We start from the raw sequence: 24,475 nt of genomic DNA on the forward strand, positions 1-24,475 counted from the left end.
TACGACAATACATATTTTATAGCAAGTTATTTCCCAATCTAGTAGAAGTGTTTCATGTTACAGAGGATAAACAAATCTCATTCAAAGAATCGTGTGTAAGCTGACAGGAGACAATGCTCTGGACTTCCATAAACACAACTTTAAGTATTCATAACTACTTCTAACATAATGAAAACTTACTTTATGAGACCATCAACTTTCTGATTATTACTTAAGATTGCAAGAACAAATGCCTAAAAACCTAATGCAAATAATACAAATTACATTTCAGTCCTTTCAGTCCTGCAATCATATGTAATCAAAACATGATTGTTTTAAAACAGACTTGCAAGAATTCTATCAGCCTACAAAGCTGCTCTTCATTTTTCATTTCAATGGGTAAGATTCAATTACTTTTCACTACTAAAGCTTATGAGTTTTGCAAATGAAAGTGCTCTCTTCAACAGTTCTTCAAGAAAGGACTCAGAAATCAAGTAAAATAGATGCTTATGTTGTCAGGAGAGTGTGGTGTAATGAGCCTAAAAAGATACTCCTTAAATTGTTCACACTGAACTAACTCAGCTGTGCACCAACTGCTGGCACCCAACACCTTTGCTCCGTTTCAAAGCAATTGTCAAACATAAACAAGTAAAGAAAAATTTCACTAAATGAAAAATACATTCTTCTTAATGTATATAATTTTATAAATTATAGTGTATATATTTTTTTTTACTTAGTTTACACACAGCTGTCTAAATACAGGTTAGAGCTTTTTTTTATCCAAACAGTAATTTTAAAAAAAAACCTCGGCGTGAAAATGCACAGTGATTGGAGTTTTTAAACACGACTTTATGGAGCCTAAAGGTACTCTCTCCATGCAGAAAGCAACCTGAGATATCTGAACTAATGACAGCGTTACCTGCTGTTTCTATGCATCTCTCTATTACTTTCTTTGTGCTGGAGGAGCTAGAAGTCATATAGCAGGAGAAAAAAGTAGAACTCATGGTTGAAGCAGCTGACCACTCTCTGAAAACTTAATTTGTTTTGCATCTTTGCCACAGAGTTCACAAGATGTGCTACCCGAGTTACTTAACCAGACATACCAGGTCAAAAACTGCGTTCCTTATTTTCTGGGTGCATGACTCTACACTCCAGGTATGATCAAAGTGCTCAACTCTCAACAAGTTAAAGTTATGCAAAACTATAGATCAAACACCCTTAGTCTGTAAAACGAGATACGGTACCCCATTATGAGACAGAAGGGGGCTAATCAGGTGCTTGTTAAATTGGACACCAAAAATTAAGATTAACATCAAAAACACTCACTGCACTCCACCAAAGGGAGAGTTTACTGTTTCTGAAATATTTACACTGGTAAAGAGGAAGACAAAAGCATATATTGAAGTAACTGCCTTCAAACCAAGATTTTAATAGTATGCAAAAAAATACATATGGGATCACGTATTAAACAAAGAAGTACAAATAGACGTTCAGCCAGCAGCTGTATTTGTATCCCAAACATAACACGTCCTGCAAAACAGCTGATTTCTGATTATATAAGCTTCTCTTGTTCTGCATATGCATGAGACCTCAATGGTTCTGACATTTAACTTCTCACTATTGTAACTGTGCCTGTAAATTTCTATATATGGACTTGTTTATTCATTTAGCATTTACAGAACTGTCTTAATATGTATCTCCAAGAAAGAATCACATTACAAAACATTCTCTATATGAAGATTAGTGGAACTTCCCAATTGACTTGTTAATGGTGCTGGCAACCATGCAAGTGAAACCACAATAAACATTTTTGTAGTTGTCCAAAACACATTTCACCCTCCCACACTGTTTCCAGTTTTCACAACATGCCCTTATCTTACCTGATCCAACATGCCCTACATACTTGGTGAGGCACTTCCCTGTTTCTATGCTCCACAGCAAAGCAGTGTGATCTACAAAGATTAAAAAGTAGCTGTAAATACCATCACAAATGTATAGTTTTCACTTTTAACCAATTCAACAAACACGTTATCATCAAATGTAGAGCATACCATATGAAATAGATTTCTAGTGCAGAACAGCCTCCTGATTATCACCTTTTATATAAAATATAAAAGTTTCCCATCATTATAACTTAATACACATCTCCCACAAAAGGTAAAAGTGTCGTCCTAATTGGATTAATTTGCAGTACTTATTAAAAGGCAAATTCTGCTTTTAATATTTTTCCTAACTTGGTGATACACTTATGTATAATGCTCCAACTGTGTATCATGAGATTCAGAAAGAGCACAGAAAGCACTCAGTGGCAACAAAGTCCAGCAGTCACTACAAACAAGAGTTCTATGCGCAAACTATTTACTTCCTGCATAGAAGTCCCAAATGCATATAGGTCACCGTAGAGCACTACAAAAACTTACTTAAAGGAAATCACTCCAAATGCCACTCCTTGCCCTGCCACACCCCAAATAAGTAATTAATAAAAGTATTTGTAAGTGGGGTGAACCTTAATGCTGAATCGGAGAATGGTGTTTCCAAGTTAAATCAGGACAAAGACAAGATATCCTGCATAAAAAGGCAAAACGTGCCCTTCAGTGGGCACAAAAATATAAGTTCAGTTTAGCAGAGTTTTCTGGTCCATAATATTTGTCCAGTAAGTGTCTTCAGATTCTGTTCCAGCTTCAAAAGACTGTCATTTCAAACTGACCAATTCTAACTGGTTATGGTTAACTTCCCTAATAATTTTCCAAAACCACACAATCCTCTAGGTTGGTTTTTGGAGCATAACAGATTTAGTGACTTACTCATTAGTACTTGTTCCCTCTCAAGTGGGAAGGAATGAAGCTAGTAAGTTAATAAGAACCAAAAATTTGGATTTTTAGCTGCCCCTACACCCTTAGGCAAAAGACAGATGAATGTAAGAATACACAAACTACAACTAAGTCTATGGCTTCTGTAAAACAAAGGCTAAACAACAGTATGACAGAAAGTCTGTGGAGCTCTCTGTATGCAGCCATTTAGCATCTGTGTGAGAGACCTCTCCAAGCAAGCAGCTCCCCAGCCCCCCAATTTACACCATCCAAGAGGCTACAGCTGACTAAGGAGAGTGGGACCCGCATGGAAGGTAACCGGCACATATGTTGGAAAGATCAACAAGGATGCCTGAACCTTCCAAAGGTTAAAAGCATTTCAAGGAAACTCCAATTTAAGAATTTTTCAGCTATTGAACTTCTTTAAATTGACTCTTCCAGTGTGGAACTCGGTATTCCGGTATGCTTTTGATCTACATTTGCTATACTTGAGGGACCAAACCAGAATTTTCAAGAAGATTCAAGCAACACAAAACTTTACCAGCAGATGCAGTTCCCAACACCACTGGTTGAGTTTTCGCCACACTGACATCCCAAATACCATCCCTGTGGCCAACATACTCCTTTACCAGTTGACAGATTGCCCTTGATGTTGTAGTTTTAAAACTGGATACAATCTGAAATAGCAGAGAGACCAACATATTTTTTCCACGTTGACCCAAGATTAAGTAAATATCTCACAAATACAAATAGATACTAACTTTTTTGTAACGGTTCTTCAGTGTTCTGACAGTTCACTATTTTCAAGAATTTGACATTTGATGGTTGGAAAGTGAGTTTGGATGCAAATGCCCCTCAATTACTATTTTTTTTATTCTTTTTAAATACCCCCCTTTTTACAAAAGGCATTTTGTACTACAATAACACAATCTCATTGGCGTAATGAGTTGTACAAACGTAGCGCGCACTTCCCATTCAGTTCGAGTAAAGGATTATAAATTTTAAACAAACAAAACAAAAAAAACCACCAGAACTTATCTTGCCTATTCCCAAACAAGAATACATTTGATAACTTAAAGATGATCCACATTATCCAGTGTAATGCCTTTGAAAAAATGTACTACTTATTAGATGATTCTAGTAAAATCCAGAAACATTCCTAGTCACAGCCTTTTTTCTTCAAAACTGCAAAAAGCTAATCAAATCAAACCAAACATTAGTCTGAGAGCATATGCCAGTTTATTTGTGTAACAAAGCATTTTTTTAAAGATATGTCAAACTCATCTAAATATTTGATAAGCACATTCCCTCAAAGCCAATGCTGTTAGAGGAAAACTGAGAAGACTTATTAAATCCAAATTAGTATGTGCATAAGTAACACAAAATGAAAGGAAGAAAAAGTCTAGCAAAAATACTAAAACTACAAGGCCTATAGTACAAAAAGGCTGAAAACACTCAATACCTACAGAAAGCAACCAAACTGGAGAAATTCTGCATTTTCAAGTGAAAGGGGAGTGCAATACTTTAAAAAACACAAAGTTTGTCTCGCTGTAACATTCCAGAGACAAGTGAAACCAGGAGTGGTGAAAAATTACCTCAATAAGAGCAAAACACTGTTAAAAATACCCTATTTTTACCCCACAAGTCTTGAAAGTCATAACTCTGCTTTGAGAAAGACTGTTTGCAAAGCTTTGTTAAAACTGAAACAAAAAGAAGAAAACAAAAGGAAGACTTCAATTTATCAGTGTTTTCTTCTGCATGCAATTATGGGCAGGTATCTATCTGACCAGTTAAGTCAAAACCTTTAATGCTTCAACGCAAATCACATTAAGACTTATCTACAGCTTAGTAAAAGTTAGAAAATTAATTAAGTCTACATTTCAGATACAACAAACTACAGTTAAAATCCCATTAGGTTTTTTTGTCTCAAAAAGGAAGGTCTTAAATATGTCATTAAAGCAAATTACTTCCAAAAAGGTTTTTAAGTTAAAGAGTATCTGCAAGAGCATTCCAAATCCTGAGCATGTCATCTTTCCAATGATGAAATGAAAATGTCCTACTTGAATTCCAAATTAACAGCTAATATGCATTTCATTTTCACAGCAGAAGAAGGAACAATCATTAAGGGTGCATTGAAAAGAAAACGGGTTAATGGTAAAGATTATTAGTTCAACCATATTGCAGAGTTTCATAGGCTTTGAATACGATCCTACAGATGCAACTTTCACATTGAATATAGCCCTTAAACTAAAGGGAGCCTTGTATGAGAAGTGGAACAGCAGAATTAAGTAAACAGTTAAGGACTAATATAGTGCCCAGCTCAAATTCCAAACTTGAAGTTTTTCAGCTCTCAATCCCACACTGGAAGTATGCTTGCTTTCTGTCCTTCTAATGTTCAGTCAAATCTCCTACTCATCAAAAAGCAAAGATTTTCCAAAACTGCTGGACAGTTGCTTCCTTGATCATTTCACAGCAAGGCTGTAAAACTCTTTTTGGAGTATTAGTGCTCTTGAATGAACACAAGGAAGGTAAGAGTTCAAGAACACCATCTAACACCAAATATCCAGACCTAGATATTTAAAGCACACTTTTTCTACACATCTTTTTCTTCTTCTTCTTTCTTTCTATTTTGCTGTCCCTCACTTCACGTACCAGTAATTGGATAAACTACATATTGCCTGGATTACTTCCTGGCTCCTTAACCATTGAGAAGCAATTTTCCAAGAAAGGAAAGGAAATACTTAAATAACATACAAATTGCTAAAAAAAGGCCTCTGTACCTCTGAAGGTTTTTAAAAATAACTTCAGCAGATCCCAGATTATCATATACAAACATAAATAAGTGGGCAATCATATCTTGAGTCGATTTCTGCTTTGTCTGTCCATATATTTTCATGAATTTCCTTCTATACAGAAATTTGTTAATAACAAAACAATTGTTAGCCATGTAAACAATAGAAAATTGCAAACTGAAACACCATGAAAACAACTGTTTACCATGTAAACAATTGAAAACTGAATACAAATGGAAACAACTGCATGGCAAAAAATTGAAACACCCTGTAAAAATTTCTCTTAAGCGGACAGGACACATTAGAAGTAAGAAAGAAAACTTGGTCAACTCAGGACCAGCCCAGCAGCATTACACTACGACTGATGAATGCAATTTCTTGTGGAGCAACATTAAGCAGTAAGGTCAAAAATTATGTCTTCCAAAAAGTTTTATTCCTTTCAACTGCTGGGTGAAGAAATGTCTTCCTTTAAGAGTCCTTTTCCTGATCCAAAAAAATCAGAGATCCTGGAAGTTAGTTTATGATGAAGCAAGTTATACAATTTCAGTTTATTTTAGGATTCTGCATAAACTGTTAATGTTTTCCTGATGTCTTAACAACTGTTACAGCCAGAGACTGTTAACATCAGCAATAACATCTTGCTAACATCAAAACATGAATTTCACACAGCAATTCCTGCATCTACAAACAACTGCAGTTAAATTACAGGATCTTGTCCGTTAACATATACAAAAAATTATTTTTAGATTACCAAGCACTAAATCTACTCTATCTGCTGCTAAAAACATCCTTTTCTCATACAAGTTTTGCCGACTTAATATTCAGACTCGTAACTCAACTAAGGGACAAAAACTATCCAGGTACGGGAATTTTCTATGAAGGACTCAAATTAAGCATGTTTACCTCAGCACTTTTCCCAAGAAAATAAACAGCTTGAGTCTTAGCATGTTTTACCAATATTAAAGCACTCAAGGATCAGCTTTCTCATTAGAACAAGCAAATATTGAAAGCTCTTTTCAGAACAAACCTACAGTCTTTATTGGTTGGCAATCAGAAAAATCTAATTGTGTACAATTACACAGAACAATTGCTTTGTAAAACTTAAGTCTCTTCTAATTACTCACAGGGAGAAAGATTTTAAAAAAAAAAAAAAAAAAAAAAGACTTCTGACAAGTTTTTAAATTGGGCATACAACAATATAAAGGATGGGCTGAAGAGAAAAGTTGTGATCCACTACCCCACTGAGTTTGAAACACAACCTATTTTTGGTGAACAGCATTGTTCATTCAATGCTCATAAAAAATACAGACATAAGAATTTCAAAGCTGTTAAACTCTTAAAACTCTTCAAATATCATTTTCCCAGACAGTGTATTAGGTAATTCTAACCGCATCCAGTCAGGATAGATTAGTTTGTCAGAAACTTAGTTATAGTCTTTCCTGACTTTTGGCTAGAGTCTCTTTGTGCGTCAAGAGACAAAAGGTTGCAGCTTCGACTCTTCCGTGTAGGAAGGAAGAAGCAGTTGAAATAAAGCCACTCCCATGACTTGCAGAAAGGTTTCAAAGAACACACTGGAGAGAGGTGCTCTGAACTTCATAATTTCCATCATATCTCCTCTCTACCCTCCAGGAAATTCTGATTCAGAGTTGTGGAAAGAAATAATCAGCACATTCAAACATCTGTTGATTATCAATTGATATACTACATATGTACAATGTCTATAATAAGGTATTAAATTCTTCATGTTCCACTACTCATGACTACTTTGCTGTGCATGCATATCAGAACACCATGAAGCAAAGCAGTTACCCAGGAGTCTCCACCCCATACTTCCCAGCTTCCCACGCTGAAGTTGCGAGGTCCGCCTGCCTTGCCCGGGAAAGAATATGAGTGCTACATTGCAAGCAAGTGAAAGAAGACAAGCATTTACCACCAGCCTTAAAAAAAAAAAAAAAACCCACACAACAAACAAACAAAAAAACCACACAAAAAAAAAAACCAACAAAAAAAACCACCCCACACAACACCACCAACACCACCAAACAAGAAAAACCTCAAAAACCCCAACACTACACTAGAGAAAGTACTAATTCATAACTATGTAGTAGGTGCACTAATACCAGATTGCCCCTATTGGTATCATGTTGTCCCTATTTAAATAGCCTCCTTGAAGAATTTGTAAGTCATTAACTCTTAAGAAAAAGGAAAGGCACCTCTATGCATTTTATTGGCAAGAATGACAAAGAAAGTCTGAAAAACAATAAAATAAAAAGGAGGCCGAATAAAGCACAGTAACTTGCATGTATTTCACCACACTACTCTTATTTTTACTCTCAAACTATCAGACTCCTTAACAGATGGTATTTCCAAGGCACCTACAGTCGCTCTATAACCACACATGAGCCTGCAATACAGGTCAGCATGGAGCTTCTTATATAGTTGGTTTATGTACCAGATCCCACTGTGGTTTCCTCACATTTCACTTAACCTTAATGATGTATCACCCTGAGATAGGGGCAAAAAGAGCAGCAGTTAAACTCTCTAAGAAAAGTGAAAAAGAGGAGAGAAAGAGAAAAACGAAAATACCAGACAGATGCAGATGTGCAAAATGAAAAAGCATCGGAAAGGGTAACTGTGCTAAGATACCAGGCAAAAAAGATCTCCAGCTACTAATTTGCACGGCTTGCAACATAAAGGAAACAAACTGTTCTGGTCTCATAGCTGAAAAATAAAAAGTATTAAAACCAACCCCAAACTATAATAGTATGTGTATAGATGCCTACTTAAATCCCCATTTCAACTGCAATACCCAAATCTTTACTCAGAAATTCACTAGGTTCTCTATTTCCCCCATGAAACTGAGTAATTTTTTTAGTTCTCTTTACAGAAGAGTGATTTCACATACACAGGTGTGCACACATGCTCTCCTCTCCAACATTCATTCTTTAAAAAAGATAAGCAATTACTGTAAAAATGTCATATAGTGTGGTTGAAGTAATGGCTAATTAATGAATCCAGGATAAAGATACTGTTCCTCATGAGGCAGATTTACTTAAAGAACAGCGCTACTCAGTCTAAAGTAACCACAATTTACAACTTAAAGACAGCCACGTTAGTCTCACGAGTACACACTGATGAGTAGAGGTTTAATTTGTATCATACCTTGCTAGTAGATGCCTTGTAAGTCGTCTTTAATTTCTGAGAAAGCTGACTGGTACTATGACTGGCTGTTGAGACAAATAAATTCAAAGGAAGAGATTTCAAATACAGTATTAGCTTATTTGTATAAGTAACTGGTATTAATGTCTTTCAATAAGATTCTAAGTTTTGGCTGGCTAAGTATAAAAATAGCAAATTCAAAAATACTAGTTCAGGATTCTTTGTGGTTCTCTTACCTTTTGTTTTCAGTTGTCCTTTGCTCAGTTCAGCTCCATCAATTGTCTGTCCTTCAGCTGCTAAACGCTCATTAAGTGTATCAATCTCTCTACGTACTAACAATAACAAAAATTCACATTAACACAAAATATTTAGTATCATTAGCAATATCATTATTAACATACTGTTTAAGAATTGTTATGGTAAGTAATCAATCTATTTTATGCTAAGGACAGGAAAGGACATCATCAGTGATTTTATAAAAGCAGGTCTCATCAAGACATAAATCAAGACTCATAGTGAATTTTCCAGTGACCAACCTTGACCCAGATTCCAAGGAAAGTATTAGTGGCTTCTAATTACTGTTACTTTTACTAATAAATGTAACTAACAAATAGCTTCTGTGAAATACATGGTACACCTATACTGAATTAAATCCAACGGAAGACAGAAAATTTGCAGTATCATAAATATTTTAGCCACAAAATTAGCATGTAATTTCTTGACAAAGATTTTATTAATCACGAAATAGTACTCTCCCCTGAATACCTGTCTACTGCTAGAGTTTCAGTAAGAAAAGTAGTGCAGCATGTGTGGGTCTTTTTATACTTTGAAATACATTAAAAATGTAGAATGATATATATTTTACATGCAAGTGTTTTAGAAACATTAGATATGATCAAAACATTTTCATTGCACATCAGACAAAGCACGTGTTTGTAACAAGAATATGCTTTTCTATAAATTATTCATAACTCTCACCAGAGCCATTTCAACACAAGACAGAGTGATGGCATAGCTAATATAAATTAGGTACTTCCAAGTGATTTCCAGTGGCTGGGCTGGTTAAAAGTTGGTCAACTTCATTTTATAAAGAACATTATAGTTTTTCCCCAAAATCTGGGGAAAATCTGATATTCTTCAAGTGTTCTCCTCAAGTGAAATCCTATTGAGAGGCTTTAACCAAGCAGTTTTGGGCTGTTCTTGATAATAAACCTAGGCCTGTCTTTCCACAAGTTCTTAGGACTTTTTCTTAAAGAAGCCATTCACTCCCAGGCTTTGAAATCTGGGAGAACGTGACCCATTAGGAGTATACTTCTTGACATTTCTGAGAAATTCAAGGAAGTCTCAAGTTCTAAGCACTGGAGAAGTCAGTTTACACTTGCATACCACATCCAAGTGCTTGAAATGCGCAAAGCAAGATTCTTTCCGTGTTTCCAGTCACATACACCTAAACTTTTACAAAACAAAGACAAAATGAAAGAAGTACAGAGACAGGCTTGTAGCAACAGGTGACTGAAACAAACAAGCCAGGCAGATAAAAGAACTGCTTGAAAGGAGCAAACTAGAACTGTGAGGTGAAGAAAGAAGATGCAGAGGAAACAGACATGGAATGGAAGGAAAACAATCATACTCTGGAAGGTACAAACAAATTTACCAATTGTTTTCTGACAAACATTGTTGAAGTGATGCAGCAGGGGACAATCCCTACTTTTCTTGCTACCAGCGAACTTCTCAGCAAAAGGCTGAAAACTCAGTTGTGAAAAGTGTCACTAAAAAATGTGCAGTGTTGATGATAGCCTTTAACAAACACAATCTCAAGGTTTTAAAAGACTAAAAAGCCAGCACATTTTCAAGAAACACACAAGAATGCTTTTTTTGTGAGTGTTTCGTTTAACTGTGGGAACAGATTAGGTGTGGAAAAAGAAAATCTTACTTGGAGGCAAACCAGAAAAACTCCACAACTCAGAAGCAAAGCCACACAACGCAGCTTCCAAAATCCAGCAAGGAAAATTGAGCAGGGGCTTTACCGTACGGCTGCCTGTGTTACTTACCATGGATCCTCTTACACCACCCCTGGATCACTTGCGTTATTACCATATGACTGCATTGTCATTAAACAAATAACATTCTGCATAGATAACACCTGGAATTTTTATCCGAGTGCTCTACTTCAAAATTCATGAGCAGTTGCAGGTGCTGGTTATGCAATGTACTAAGAATTATGATCCAGGAACACCACGTTTTTCAAGTAAGACACTTTCTCAATTTTATTTAGTAATATTACACCATTAAAATTAAGCCTGTAGATATACAGCAAAGCCACAAACTTCAATGGCTGACCGGAGTTACTGCCAGACTAACACGGCATATACCAGAGCCTACAGTGACAAGGAGACAGCCACTTCACTTTCTTTGCCAGAGAGTCAAGGAGGATGACACACATCAGTTCTCACTACTTGTGTCAAAGAGATAAGAAAGTGATTTTTCTGAAAAGATACAAACCCCATCTTTGACTACAAGTTCAAAACATTTCTTAAAACTCCTCACAGAAAAGCTACACGAAGTGCACTATCCAAGGTAAGCATCTCAATTAGCACTACTATATCCTAAATCCAAACAATTCTTATGTTGCTGGAAAAAAAAAAATAGATACTCACATTCCAAATTTTCAATATATAGGTTTTCAAACTCCCGCTCTATTTGCCCAAAAAGTTCAAGGAGTGTATTCCGGACAGAAGATGGTAGTTTAGAATCCTAGGAGGCAAAAGATCAGGGTTTATATTTTTCTTTACATATGTAAAGAAATGTAGTTACTCTTCAATCTTAAACTGATTTTAACAGTTCTCTCCATCTCCCAGCAAGGAGGGAAACCAAAACCACAGATAGCGTAGAACACAAAACAATAAGCTCTGTGCGTCATAAAATTATTCATTTTACATACTCTTTCAAGGGACAGAATTCAAATCACTGGTGGGTTGGTTTGGTTTTTTTTATTTTACTAGAGAAAAATTATAAAACCGAGATACACGTACAACTCATTAAAGAAAAAAGAGGGGAAAATGTATAATACAATGTCAAGATGCTTCCAGTTCAAAACTAAAGAATACCTTTGGATGAGAAAGTAATTCAGAGTTGACTATGCATTAGGTCAGGAAGATGTCATCACAAAGTACCTTATTACCAAAGCTTGAGACAAATTAAGCTTTTACGCATATTTTTAACGTTTACCTACTTTTGCCACTAACTATAACTAAGTGTGAAGGAAACGGCAATTTCTAATCCTTCCCTCCCCAGATATTATTCTGGCATCTCCTCTTCACAGAAAGTTTTTTGAAACAAATTCATGGAAGAGGGCTGATTTTTTTTTCTTCAGTACAACCAACATAGCAATTCTAAGGCACAGTACCAAGTATGTAATAAAACCACTAACACAGGATTCATATGATCTGAGCTCAATACACAGTTTGACCACAAGTTTCTGTTGGCAAGTTATTTGAATTTTATTCATCTGCTGATAAAACAGAGACCAGCAGCATATTTTCCGCTAACAAATGCATACCATATCCAAAACAAGCAAGTACTGATTTCTGTTGGGAGTCAAGGTTCTCAGTCAATTGATCTGTTATCAAACACTGTTGAGCAGACAGTGAGTAAAGCAGAAGACAACTGACTGCAGTACATTGTTTTACGATGTTTGTATTAGGTTCTCAAAGCACAGCATGCTACTAAAAAATGGCAAATTAGAAGGGAGAAAATACTGTCATTAGTCTAATAACTATAATCAATTAATTCACTACAAGCATGGATCAAAGGAAGAACTGCCCTTGCGCACTACCTGAATAAATTCTACTAAAGCAGTTGCTGGTGGACCACAATATTTAAGTTGGCTTACTGCATTTATTATTTATCTAGGTATCCAGCTATAAACCTTTTTTTAAGAGAAGTTTCCACTTAACTGAGCCTTACCCTAACGATGAAAAAGCTCAAGTACTCCTTTGGAGTATATCTAACCTGTCACTTAAGACTACAGTAAGAAAACATCTTATTACTGGACAAACCCATAAATAATGCAGCTGTATTCAAAATCTGAGAAATATATATGCAAGGAAACAAGTTACCAAATTTTGAAGTGAAATTAATATGGTAACATGTATACCATATTACCAGTATATCAATGTTCATCTATCAATTATACAGGGCATGTGCCCATCAGCAACATCTGTTTTTTATAAACAAAGCAAAAGTATGTAATTTCAAGATCTTGAAATCATCAGCTATGAGCAAAAAAAGAAAATTGAGTCAGCTTCTGCCACAGCACAAACCTCTATTTCAGGTCTATAAGTACAGAAGGAGCATTTCCAGAATGGAAGTACAAAGTCCCATGGGAGTGGTAACAACAGCACAGGACACCACCCAAATTGAGAATTAGAGTGAACTTCATTACTCAATGCAAGTTTAAGGATTATTCTAGCTTGTTTTATTTTAAAATGTTCCAGGAAACCCAAACTTGGTTCCATTCCTATAAACTAACTGAATTAGGATGAAGAGAGCGCATATTAGCCATCAGAGGGCAGCATGAGCCTTCCACCAAGTCAGCATCTAAACAACCAGAATTTATTCTCATTCACATCTTGGTTCATACAGTCAAGATGATTGTCTTCAGAAACAATCAGAAAAGCCTATCATGATCCCGATTTTGTAAGTTATTTCTGAACATCAATTTTAAAGAGACAAGCAAGAGAAGCCACTAAACAGCCAGGACACAGAGCACATTTGCTTTGTGTATAGTTCACAGTAAGTAGGAGCTTCACAGCTACTTTAAGCCATGGCACTGTGCTGAAAGAAGTGGTCCTATGTTCCTTATGTCCCCCTAGGATATTCCTTTCTGCATCTTCATCTGCCTCTCCCTTGAGACAGTACTTTTGTTCACGCATTCACAGTCAACCAGAATGTGAAACACATCCCAATTAAAACCAACTTGAAACAACATTGATTAAACAAGAATACTATACAAATGAAACACTATTAAGAGAAACACTTCAGTTAGAAGAATTATTTCCAATTCAACATCCAATAATTCCATACAGTAAGGTTATGAAAGAAACTAAGTGTCCCGGGTTGAGAGACACAGGACTAACTTTTCTTCTAATGCTGGGAAAATTACACTTTTAGAAGACTCTAGTGTCTGAATTTGTGAAAATATTTATTTTATAGCCAGCCAGGCTCTGTGGGATTCAAGGTTAGTGTTTTCGAGCCTTGCCAGGGGCAGGGACAAGGAGGAACAAGGCCTGGGCATTTGACCCAGGCTGGCCAACAGGAGCATTTCATACCATGAACGTCACATCCAATATAAATTAGAGAAGTTTGCTGCGTAGCGGGCTCTCTCCCTGATGGCGGCAGTCCGGACAACTCCTTGCCCTGGTGCCGGAGCCCTGAGGCCTTCCCTTCCTCCTGAAGCCACTGCACTCGCAGTGTCCGATACTTGGTATCCACTGCTGGGAGTGTACAGCTTCCTGCTGATATAGATGGCTGAGTATAATTTCTGTATATCTTATATCAGTATCGGGATTAATACTGGTTCTTTAGTATTATTGTTAATTATTTAGTCTTAGTCTATTAAATCTATTTATACTTCAACCCTTGTGTTTCTTTGTGTTCCCCGATTCCCCTTTCCGGGTGGGGAGGGGTCATCGGGTGATAGAATAATTGTCTAACGACAATAGATTGTTATGGGTTCTCTCAAACCATAACACTAAGTTAACCTACAACTTTAAAAACAGAAACAGAGATGTAGGAAAGGTTTTCAATCCCCTTCTCAGAGCCTGAAAACATAAGCAAATCTAAACCTGTCCTAAAGTAAAACACACCAACTTCCTTTTCTTTCTTTAAAGTTGGCATTATTTAAATTAGCTTACTAAAATACCATGTAATAATGTTATCTATTTATCTGCAAAAGTACTTTTCCAGATCTGATGCGGTTTACAGTTCTGCTGTGAAGTGGCATTAATACTCTCTACTCATTAGAATCTGCTACTGGCTGTTCAAGGTTAAAGGTCAACCAAATTAAATAAGATGATACATACAACATTTAAAACATTTACGTATTACAGCATAATACAATTATAGAGCTTGATAAGAAATACTAGAACAGCTTAAAATTTTAATTTACTACACAGAAGTGACAGCATGCCTTGACCTCTCAGCTGCCCTTCACTGCTTTCCTGAAGTAAGGCTGTAATAGCCCAAATTCAGAGTTTTCTATCCAAGTACATACAGTTTCTGACTTCTAGATAGCTAAAGGGAACAAGTTGTGCTCTGTTAGTTCCCAGAAAACTAACACTGCAATAAACTGAATAATAGATTCAAGTAAAACAAACAAAAAAAAAAACCCACAAAAACAACAACAACAAAAAAAATCTGTCACAACACTGAGAAAACACAAGGTTTTCCTTCCAGAGTATCTGCAGAGTTCAAAAAATGAGGTTTCTTGTAGCCAAACACCATCAGTATTTCAAAACACCTCTCTGATAAAAATCAAGTTTTGCATCATCTTTGCCAGGCCGGCATTAAGATTACATAGTCAATTTGACAGTAAGTAGTTTTCAAACTGCTATTTGCTTATCTTTGGCAGCGCTGCTTCAAACACTTCCGATAGGGCCCTGACCAACAGTTAATCTCAGTATTGTTGGGTGAAACACTCCACGTGGCTCCGGACTGCGCCCACTACACAGACTGACACGATTAAGAAAATTACCAAAGTTTGTGGCTGTTGTTCTTTCCCTTAAGTTTAATATACAGAAAATCATACCTTCATTTGAGCCAAATTAAAACAAACAAACAAACAACAAAACCACAAACAAAAATTTAAGTTAGCTCCCGCCTGTCAAGAGGGCAATATTGGTTTACTTTATGGAAAGGAACAGAGAACAGCATTTCCACTAATACCTTCCCTATCAGTCATAGCAACAAATATTTTGGTTTATTCATATTCCTGTGTTACTACTATTCCAAATTCAAACTTATGAAATCAAGAATCAATCTTCAACTTTAAGAGCGGGGGGGAGAGAGAGAGGGAAGCGGTGCAGTGAAATAAAGAGGCTGTTTCTTCGTATTTCTTCATGGTTTTATCATTCATGCAACAACACACAAAGCCAGTATAAAGTTCCACAGGTCCGATTACAAACCGTAACACTGAACATCCACGTCAATAGCCTCCAAAGACAGTCAGCCTTTAAAAGCTAGAAAGTCTGCTGTTCCTGCAGCTCTACTGGATGTCTTTCATTACTTAAATTGATTTAATTTCTTTGCACTGAAAACATAAGTTAAGGAAGTTACCCAAGCAGCAGCATATTATCTTACCTGCCCCTCCAACATGTCTCTCTGCAGTCCTGCCCGTTCTTGCTCAGAACTGTTGGTTCTTCGGATTGAAAGACTGTGCGATTTGCGTTTCTGCTTTGCTTGGCGAGCAGATGCACAACTTCCACTTTCTATTGGCATTACTTCAAAAAAACAACTTCACAGAGGCTCCTATGATAAACTAAGCACAAGCATCACACATTACAAACCACTTTGCCAAAATAACCAGTTTAAATTTTTTTTTCTCAAAATAGAAATATTTATTTCTACTAAATTGGAGTTGTTTGGGTTGTCATTAAAAAGAAGGGTTCCCTATTACTTACAGCTATTCTTCAAACAACATTAAGTTGAAAACCACATATGCATATATGTACATAAAGTAGAAACATTTCTGCATTATTTATTCATTAGCTAACAAACCTCCACAAAAGAAAAATAAATTCCACTACCTTGCTCATTTTGGAGAACACTAGCAGAGACAGCCCCAAAATGCTTCCAGGAAACAACTATTATGCATACTCTATTTCACTGAAACGCATGCAAAATTAAAACCCAGCTGGAAAATGAAAGCAAACAGACATGATAATTTAGGGACACTGTCAGGTTAAAAATGTATTATGCAACTTCAAATGTTAGTACACAAAATTTGATAGATGTGCTTGTTTACACAATAAGTAGAAATTAATTTTAATAACAGAAGTTCTGAAAACTACTTTCCACCATTTTTGACAGCTCACGTTTTCACTTTCTTAAAAGTGCCCATGAAAAGAGTGAAATTGAACCTGATGTACCAGGCTGTTGTTGTGGCTGCTAATTTTTGCCAGCTTCTTAAAGCCAAATATGCATTTTGATATCCCTAAAAACACCTGACAGTATCACCAATTAATATTACCATGCATAATCTACTGCTTTCCCCTATTTAAGAAAAACCAAATTATGTTTCATTTCTTGCATAAAGGTGGAGAATATGTTCTTTACTGTCAAAATCTTATTTTTACAGACAATTAATTACTGGATTTTTTTTTTTTAATTTAAATCTGATATTCAACAGAAATCATTTTTAGTTTCATGGGGTACCGGTTATTAAACATTTCAATGTTTTGGGATTGATTACTCAAAATTTTTCGATCATGAACATTGAGAACAAAATAAAAATTCATTCTCCAGCATAAATGATTTCTGAAACAATAGTTACAACTTAAAAGAGCTGCAATAGTCTGCAGAGAAATAGGAGAGCAGAGTTGGCAAAGCTAACAAGGCAACTGAGCTTCCTTTTATATAAGCCGATCAGAGAAAATTTAAACCAAACCCAGGGCCACTTCCAATTTAAGATCCGCCAACACACTAGATCTCAAGCTAGGAATGAGCACCATCGCTATTAACAAGACAAGGCATTAACCAGTTTGGTGGTTTTGACATGGTATTTTCAGCTTTTTAACATATCATAAAGCCAAGGAGAAGCATACCTTACTAAAAACACAGTATGCACTATGAATAAAAACAGCTTTAAATTTGTTTTGGTTTTTGTATCACAAAAATTTAAATATATAAAGATATATATTTATATATCAGAATTAGACCAGCTTTAGTTAAGGTTTTGATGCCCATCCATCCTCAAATTTTCTCATTAGAAAACTCGGTATTTTAATTTTTAGCTTTTGGAACACCCGAGTTCCAGTAACCTGACATCAATTCAACAGTGAATCTAAAATAAAATTCAGGTTGCGCCAGTATCGTGTACTGCACTGAAATGATTTTTTTTCATTTCCTCTGGACTCTGCACAGTCCTCGCCTGCACCTAATCCCATCAGAGCTTTTTATGTGTGATTAATCAGTAGTAACTAATTAGCTATATTCACAAATTAAAGAAGAAAGAAGAGAAAGAACTACCATTGGGCAGTTTCTTATTTGACTAGATTTCTTTTTTCACTGTGGCTAGATTCCTCTGCTGTAGAAAGACAAGACTGAGAATTCAAAGAAGCCCATCCCATAAACAAGTTACTGCCAATTTTCTGGGCTTCACTAAGTACCTTCCGGTTCTTGGACATATGGTCAAGAATTAGGAACAGGTTTTCAGTGCTCATCACATTTCTGTTTCTTTTCAAAACATGATGAGGTCCCAAACACATGTATATTCTCTCTTCCAACCTCCTTCCTGTCTCCCTTGGGAACCACTCTTTCAATGGCTTTCAGTTTGACAGTTCTGCAGCGTTCGGGATTACTTTTTAAGGCCCGAAGTACCAAACTCTGTGTTCACACACACAGATGTGTTAAACGGTTTTATATCTTTACATACGCAGTTAAATATAATCACATAAATCACCAGTTTCACTTCAGCTGTGAAAAAACAAAAATATCTAATTTCTAATTCCTGTCAGATATGGCTCCTAAATTGTAATTATACACAGAGATGTTAATATGGTTTATGCCTTACCAGGCATTGTTTCAACTATGTTAATTTCCATTTGCCCTCTACTGCCAACCTACTTTATTTTAGAGGACTTTACCAATAAATACCCTTTTCTGGTTTGGGTTGGAAGGAACCTTTAAAGGCCATCTAGTCCTGTCGTCCTGTCCCCCATCCCCCTCCCCCGCAACAAGCAGAGACATCTTCAACTAGATCAGGTTGCTCAGAGCCCCATCCAGCCTGACCTTGAATGTTTCCAGGGATGGGGGCACCTACCACCTCTCTGGGCAACCTGTTGCAGTGCCTCATCACCCTCACTGTAAATAACGTCTTCCCTATGTCCAATCTAAATCTACCCTCTTTTAGTTTAAAACCATTACCCCTTGTCCTGTCACTACAGGCCCTGGTCAAAAGGCTCTCTCCATCTTTCTTATAACCCTCCTTTAAGTACTAAAAGGCCACAATAAAGTCTCCCCAGAGACTCCTCCAGGCTGAACAACCCCAACTCTCTCAGCCTTTCTTCACAGGAGAGCTGTTCCATCCCTCTGATGATTTTCGTGGCCCTCCTCTGAACTTGCTCTAACACGCCCATGTCTTTCTTGTACCACTGGTTACGACTGGCCTTCTGGGCTGAGCACACATTGCTGCCTCATGTCTGATTTTTCATCCACCAGTACCCCCAAGTCTTCAGCAGGGCTGCTCTCAATCCATTCATCCTCCAGTCTCTATTGATATTGTGGATTGCCCCAACCCAAGGTGCAGGATCTTGCACTTGGCCTTGTTGAACTTCATGAAGTTCACCTGGGCCCACCCCTCAAGCCTGTAAAGGTCCCTCTGGATGGCATCCTGTCCCTCCAGCGAATCAACTGCACCACTCAGCATCAGTATGTACAGATTTGGCAGCTGTATGTTCTAGCATGTAGAATTTAAAGGGACACAGTCAAATGCACGAGATTACATTTTTACACAGTGAAATTCTCACACTAACTACACAGAAGAGGTTTCTACTTTCACAGCTCGTAAGCAAACAGAGAAGATTAGGTAAGAAAAATATTATATCTATTTGGTAGCAGCACTTCACCCGCAGCCAGCGTCCGTGCCAAAAATCGCGCTCTCCCCATGCCCCAGCGTGCCCAGGTCACTCATGCGCCGCTCTGGAGAGAGGAAGCATGCACGCTCGTCCCCAGGCTGGTCCCCAGGCCCCGCAGAGGGTGCGTGCAGCCACAGCAAAGCCGACACCAAAGAGGCAACAAGCAGCCATGTGCACACGGAGGACAGGGTGGAGAAGACGAAGGGGACTAGCTTCACTGCCTCCAACATCGTTCTGAATTCCACCAAGTAGCCTTACAAACTTTCAGTAAGGGAGCAATAATTTAAAGTTTTGAGGACCAGGACGTAAATTCAGTTTAAAAACGTTGACAGTGTCCCTTTAAATATTGACTTCACTTTGACAATTTTGGAACTATTTTGATGCTAATCGCAACAGTAAAAAGCTATAGGTTTTTCAAGACTAGATTTCACAAAACAGATCCTTGGCAATATGATGCTAAAAAAAAAAATAAATAAATAAGGTGCTCATTTCTAGCAGTTACCTGATTCCCCTTATTATGTAAGGTTTTCAAACAATGAAAATTACCTGTCCAGAATATCAGTGTCATGTTACATATCCTATGAAAACCATATTAAATATTGATTAGTGAAACAGTAGTATACAAACCAGTCAGTCTTTCACATTTTTGAAACTTTTGTAGTTAGAACACACCAGACGACAGGAAAAGGGGGGCGAGGGAAAACATCAACACAGGTCAAGGCTAAGCACCCAATCCCAGTCACATGAAGTAAGAAAAAAAGGCTTCAAATCGACCTATTACGTATTTTAGTCAGATGTAGTTAATCATAACTTTTGAGCGTTACAAATGGGTTCTGAAAAGATAAATTCACTTTCCTTCTACTTAATAATTCTACAAGTAGGGTGAAAAATCACTACAAAGTATGGGACTTGTTTCTTAAGCCAAATGAAGCTGAATTCACAAAAGCTAAAAATCAGCAAGAGTAAAAAAAGCTGTACTTTCCAAGACAAAAAATAGTAAAAAAAAAACCAAAACAAACAGAAACGGGGGAATAGTGTTGTATTACTAAACTATATTAATTAAGGGTGTCAGTTCGCAAGTACAGTATTACTAAAAAGTGAGCTTATGAGAAATATTAAGCTATTCTGCTCAATCATTTTGGAAAATGCTACGTTTGCATAGTGTTCTTCACATAATGATCTGTGAAAGCCTCAAGAGAACGGTACCAAATGAATTTCTGACAAAGTCTATCAGCAGAAGTAGGGGAGAGAAACTGGTGTCCTAGAAAACATCTAGACCACAGGTGATTACTGCTTTCTGAATGCAAAGATACTTCGGTATTTCAGTTATGCTGTTTAATTAAACTCACAGCATATTTTACAGTGTGTTAATTTAAAGTCCTGCCACCTACCTTTCTGTAACAGATGTTACTGTGTATTCAGTCACAGGAAATATTTCATCAGAGTAACAGTAAAGAGCAGATGTGTAACCAAGTACTGTTTTATTCAGTTACAGCAGAGAAATGGCACCAAACAGCAGTGCACGCACCGCTCTTACCAGACTTCAAAATTTACTGCAGCAGCCAACTAACTCTACTTGCCTACTTCTTCTACTCTTGAATACAGAACAAGCAGACTGCTGAAAGGAAAGAACTCCTGGGGTATGCACACAGCTGAAGCCAGGGAGAAAATCTGTTTTAAAGAAGTGTCAGAGCACAGACAGAATGGCTACAGTATTGCATTGCCTTTTTTGTTCATTCAAGGCAACGCACAAGTCTGTAAAGGGAAAGCATGGGGAAGTTTCAGCAACACCTCTTACCCAACATCTCCCTGCTCCATTTCGTTTAGAGTTTAGCAATAGTAATACTTACTATTTAAAGTATCGTGTCAAAAAAAACATAGAAATAATTTTACTGTATTTGTGTGTGCTCTTAAATCTCTTCAACAGTCTCAGGTCCCTCATTTTCAAACATGGTTTAGGACAAAATTTCAGGGTATGCTACATAAGAAACAAAGGCTTTTTACAGTAGTAATTATTGTCCTGTGCAACATTAAAACCTTAAGATACAAAGATGCCAATTAACATGTTTTGGTGTTTGTTTTTTTTTTTTTTTCCAGAAAGCAGGGAGGGAAAGGGGAAAGAGAAGAGAATGATTACAGTTATTAAGTTCTTAATTACATGTAACTCAGTTTGACAGTATTACTCATGAGTTAGGGGAATTTAAGTATCAATGTACGCCACTACCATCTTTATTAATATGCAAAGGAATCAAATTTAAAAGAGTAAAACTTCCATTTTGAGGTCTTCAGTGAACAATTTGTTTCAAGGATGCTGTACATTCAAGTGCCATTAATTCAATGCAAGCGCCAAGAATAGAGCACACCTGAGAAAAATCAGGCTAAACAGACTTCTTTGTAAGACTAGTTGCTTTGCTGCAGATAAATATTTAGGAAACAAAACCATTCCAGATCATCACAGATGATGCCAGAACCACTGATAAGTGTGCTCAAACCTTATGAAATCCACTCAAGCATTACAACATCAATTTTTTTTTCTAAATTTAGTGCAGCATACTTTCAAACAAAACTGGTGTTCCACGAAATGTAAAAGGGGACAGCATCCACTGCTGAAAAGGTGACAGCCTCCTTTAGATAGAAAGCACGGGAAAGAAGCTGCACCAATGAATTTTAAGTATGTTATACAGCTGGAAATCAATGATAAAAGCTTTAACACATTAGTAAGTACGTAGCCTGAGCAAGCTTCTAATGTGAACATCCAAGTGTAAGCCAGCCCAGTTTTCCTGCTAGCAAGCTTTGATCTTGCTAATTCAACTATGTCAGCAAATGCTGCAATCACACCAAAATGCAGGGCAGACCCAGCCTGCCAAACTGTCTACTAAAGCAAGAAACGGTATCTCAACCATACAGAGTTATTTTAATATTAAACAATGATAATTACCAAACTTGGATTATTTTTTTTTATTTATTTAGAATATAAAAGAAACCTGCATGAGTCCACTCATAATCATCAGACCAAGACCTGTTAAGTGAAATTGCTGATGTCCTGAAAGCATACAACCCGTGCCACCTGTGCTTGCTGAGTGTGCTCACTATGGCACAGGGTACAATAAATTCTTACATTTAATACTAGTTAGTTACCTATAAGTATACATCATACCTTGTTTTATTAACAGGTATTAATTAGCTGACTTAATTGAAGAGTTCAACAGACAGCATCAGGTGCTCCTAAATTACTTACTACTGTTGTATCCTAAAATATGTTTGAAGGGTACTCTACTTCCTTAGCTGTTTCACAGACATTTTAGCTCCCGTTCCTGTATTAGCTAATCCCTAACGGCTTAAAAACAGTCTGCGTGTATGCACAGGTATGCAAATACAAGACCTGAGGGTGAGGAATCCTAAGGAAGTTCAAGAGTAAAGGCGGTTTAACCAGGTATTTGTTTAAGGAAGCACTGCACCACAGTCAGAGGCCACAACCCTACTGAGCCAGTCTCTAAAATATTTAGGTACTTATTACTGATAAACTACATAAATTGCTATTATGCTGTCATGCAAGCAGAGTGACCCTTAATGTTATTTCTCTTAATTTAAGAATATATTACTAGCTAGTAAATTAGAATCTTTTACTGCTTAAGATATAACAAAAGCAAGTAACTTTGACACCAGCTATAATACATTTAGCAAGCTTTTCTGAAGCACCAGTAAATAACCTTTGCACAGCACATTCTTAAAGCATTTCCTCATATGGCCTACCACAGAGAACTACCAAATCTTGCAACGGTACGTGGAACAGCACTGCAAGTACCCACTCCTTCCATCTTGAAACACTAGAGACATCCTCAAAATAGTCAGTGGGTATTACTCAAGGATTGCTTAAGAAAATAACAAATCACTCTGGTTTTTAAAGAGATCGTCCCAATTCCCGTCCGTTCCTTGGTGGTCACGCATAGAGTACTAACAAACTCCCCGCAGAGGTCTGAAGCGGTGACCTCCGAACAAGCCTCTCATCCTGGCCTTCACCTTGCAAGACAAGCTACTAGTCTTAGCTCCAAGACTTAAAAATTTAGCTCCATCTCCCAATCCCGATCTCATCTCATCTCAAACGTATAAAACGCAATAGTGCTTAACTTCTCCTTACTCGACACATACTAGTTCTGGCTTGCAATTTCTGGATTTTGTAGAACTAAGCTCTTCTTTTAAGACACTCTCACCACACTCACAATATTTCTGCCATGACTGTACCAACACTCTCAAGCATTCCAGTCCATACAAGAAACCGCATCCTTTAAAATTTTAAAGTCCTAAACTTAAAAGAAAGATAGTGGAAGGGCACATGTAAATTAGACAGTCTCAAAGAGATACCTTTAGATTTAACATGATAAACCTAGTTTAGGAACAAATGTACACATAAAAAACTGTCATTTAAAGAAACCCAAACCCACACTATAGTGGCCTCTGCCTTAAATTCTAATGTTCGGTGCAGGCATCTTGTCTTAAAATAATTGCCCAGTCCACAATACACAAAGCTACATTTGAAGTTATTACAACAAGACACGTTAAGGTTGACACACACACAAGATCTTATCTAATGTAAACTCCTCATTAGAAAACATACTTGAGGATTCTTGAGGTTACCAGCTCGCTTTCAAAAATATCACGTAAGAAACTCCAACAGCTGGCTTGCTTGGAAAACAGTTTTAGAAATTTGGTTAAGAAGAAAGATACTGCTGTGATACTGCAAAATGGGTGCCTGAACAATAGCTGTTTGTATAATTTCAAGGTGCACTCAATGACACTGAATCACTTCAAAGAAGCTGTTCCACCAGTTCTTTACTTAAATCTTCCATGAATTCCTGTTACAGAAAGCATACTTTAAAACGCT

The 24,475-nt window shown here is 36.9% G+C and overlaps 1 protein-coding gene across 1 annotated transcript in view; it reads right to left on the reverse strand.

Moving 5' to 3' along the window:
* The window catches only part of WDR37 (WD repeat domain 37), a 36,915-nt gene extending 20,638 nt beyond the window's left edge, over window positions 1–16,277 (reverse strand). Inside the window, exons 1-6 of the mRNA XM_074157170.1 lie at window positions 16,100–16,277; window positions 11,398–11,494; window positions 8,977–9,072; window positions 8,744–8,808; window positions 3,331–3,466; window positions 1,860–1,931 (exon numbers count right to left, since the gene is read on the reverse strand). Coding sequence (XP_074013271.1) covers window positions 1,860–1,931; window positions 3,331–3,466; window positions 8,744–8,808; window positions 8,977–9,072; window positions 11,398–11,494; window positions 16,100–16,237 — 604 coding nt within the window. The 5' untranslated portion in view covers window positions 16,238–16,277. The remainder of the gene's footprint in view (window positions 1–1,859; window positions 1,932–3,330; window positions 3,467–8,743; window positions 8,809–8,976; window positions 9,073–11,397; window positions 11,495–16,099) is intronic.
* Window positions 16,278–24,475: the final 8,198 nt, after the last annotated feature.

This window comes from Numenius arquata, chromosome 12 (genome assembly GCF_964106895.1).
Source record: "Numenius arquata chromosome 12, bNumArq3.hap1.1, whole genome shotgun sequence".
NCBI lineage: Eukaryota > Metazoa > Chordata > Aves > Charadriiformes > Scolopacidae > Numenius > Numenius arquata.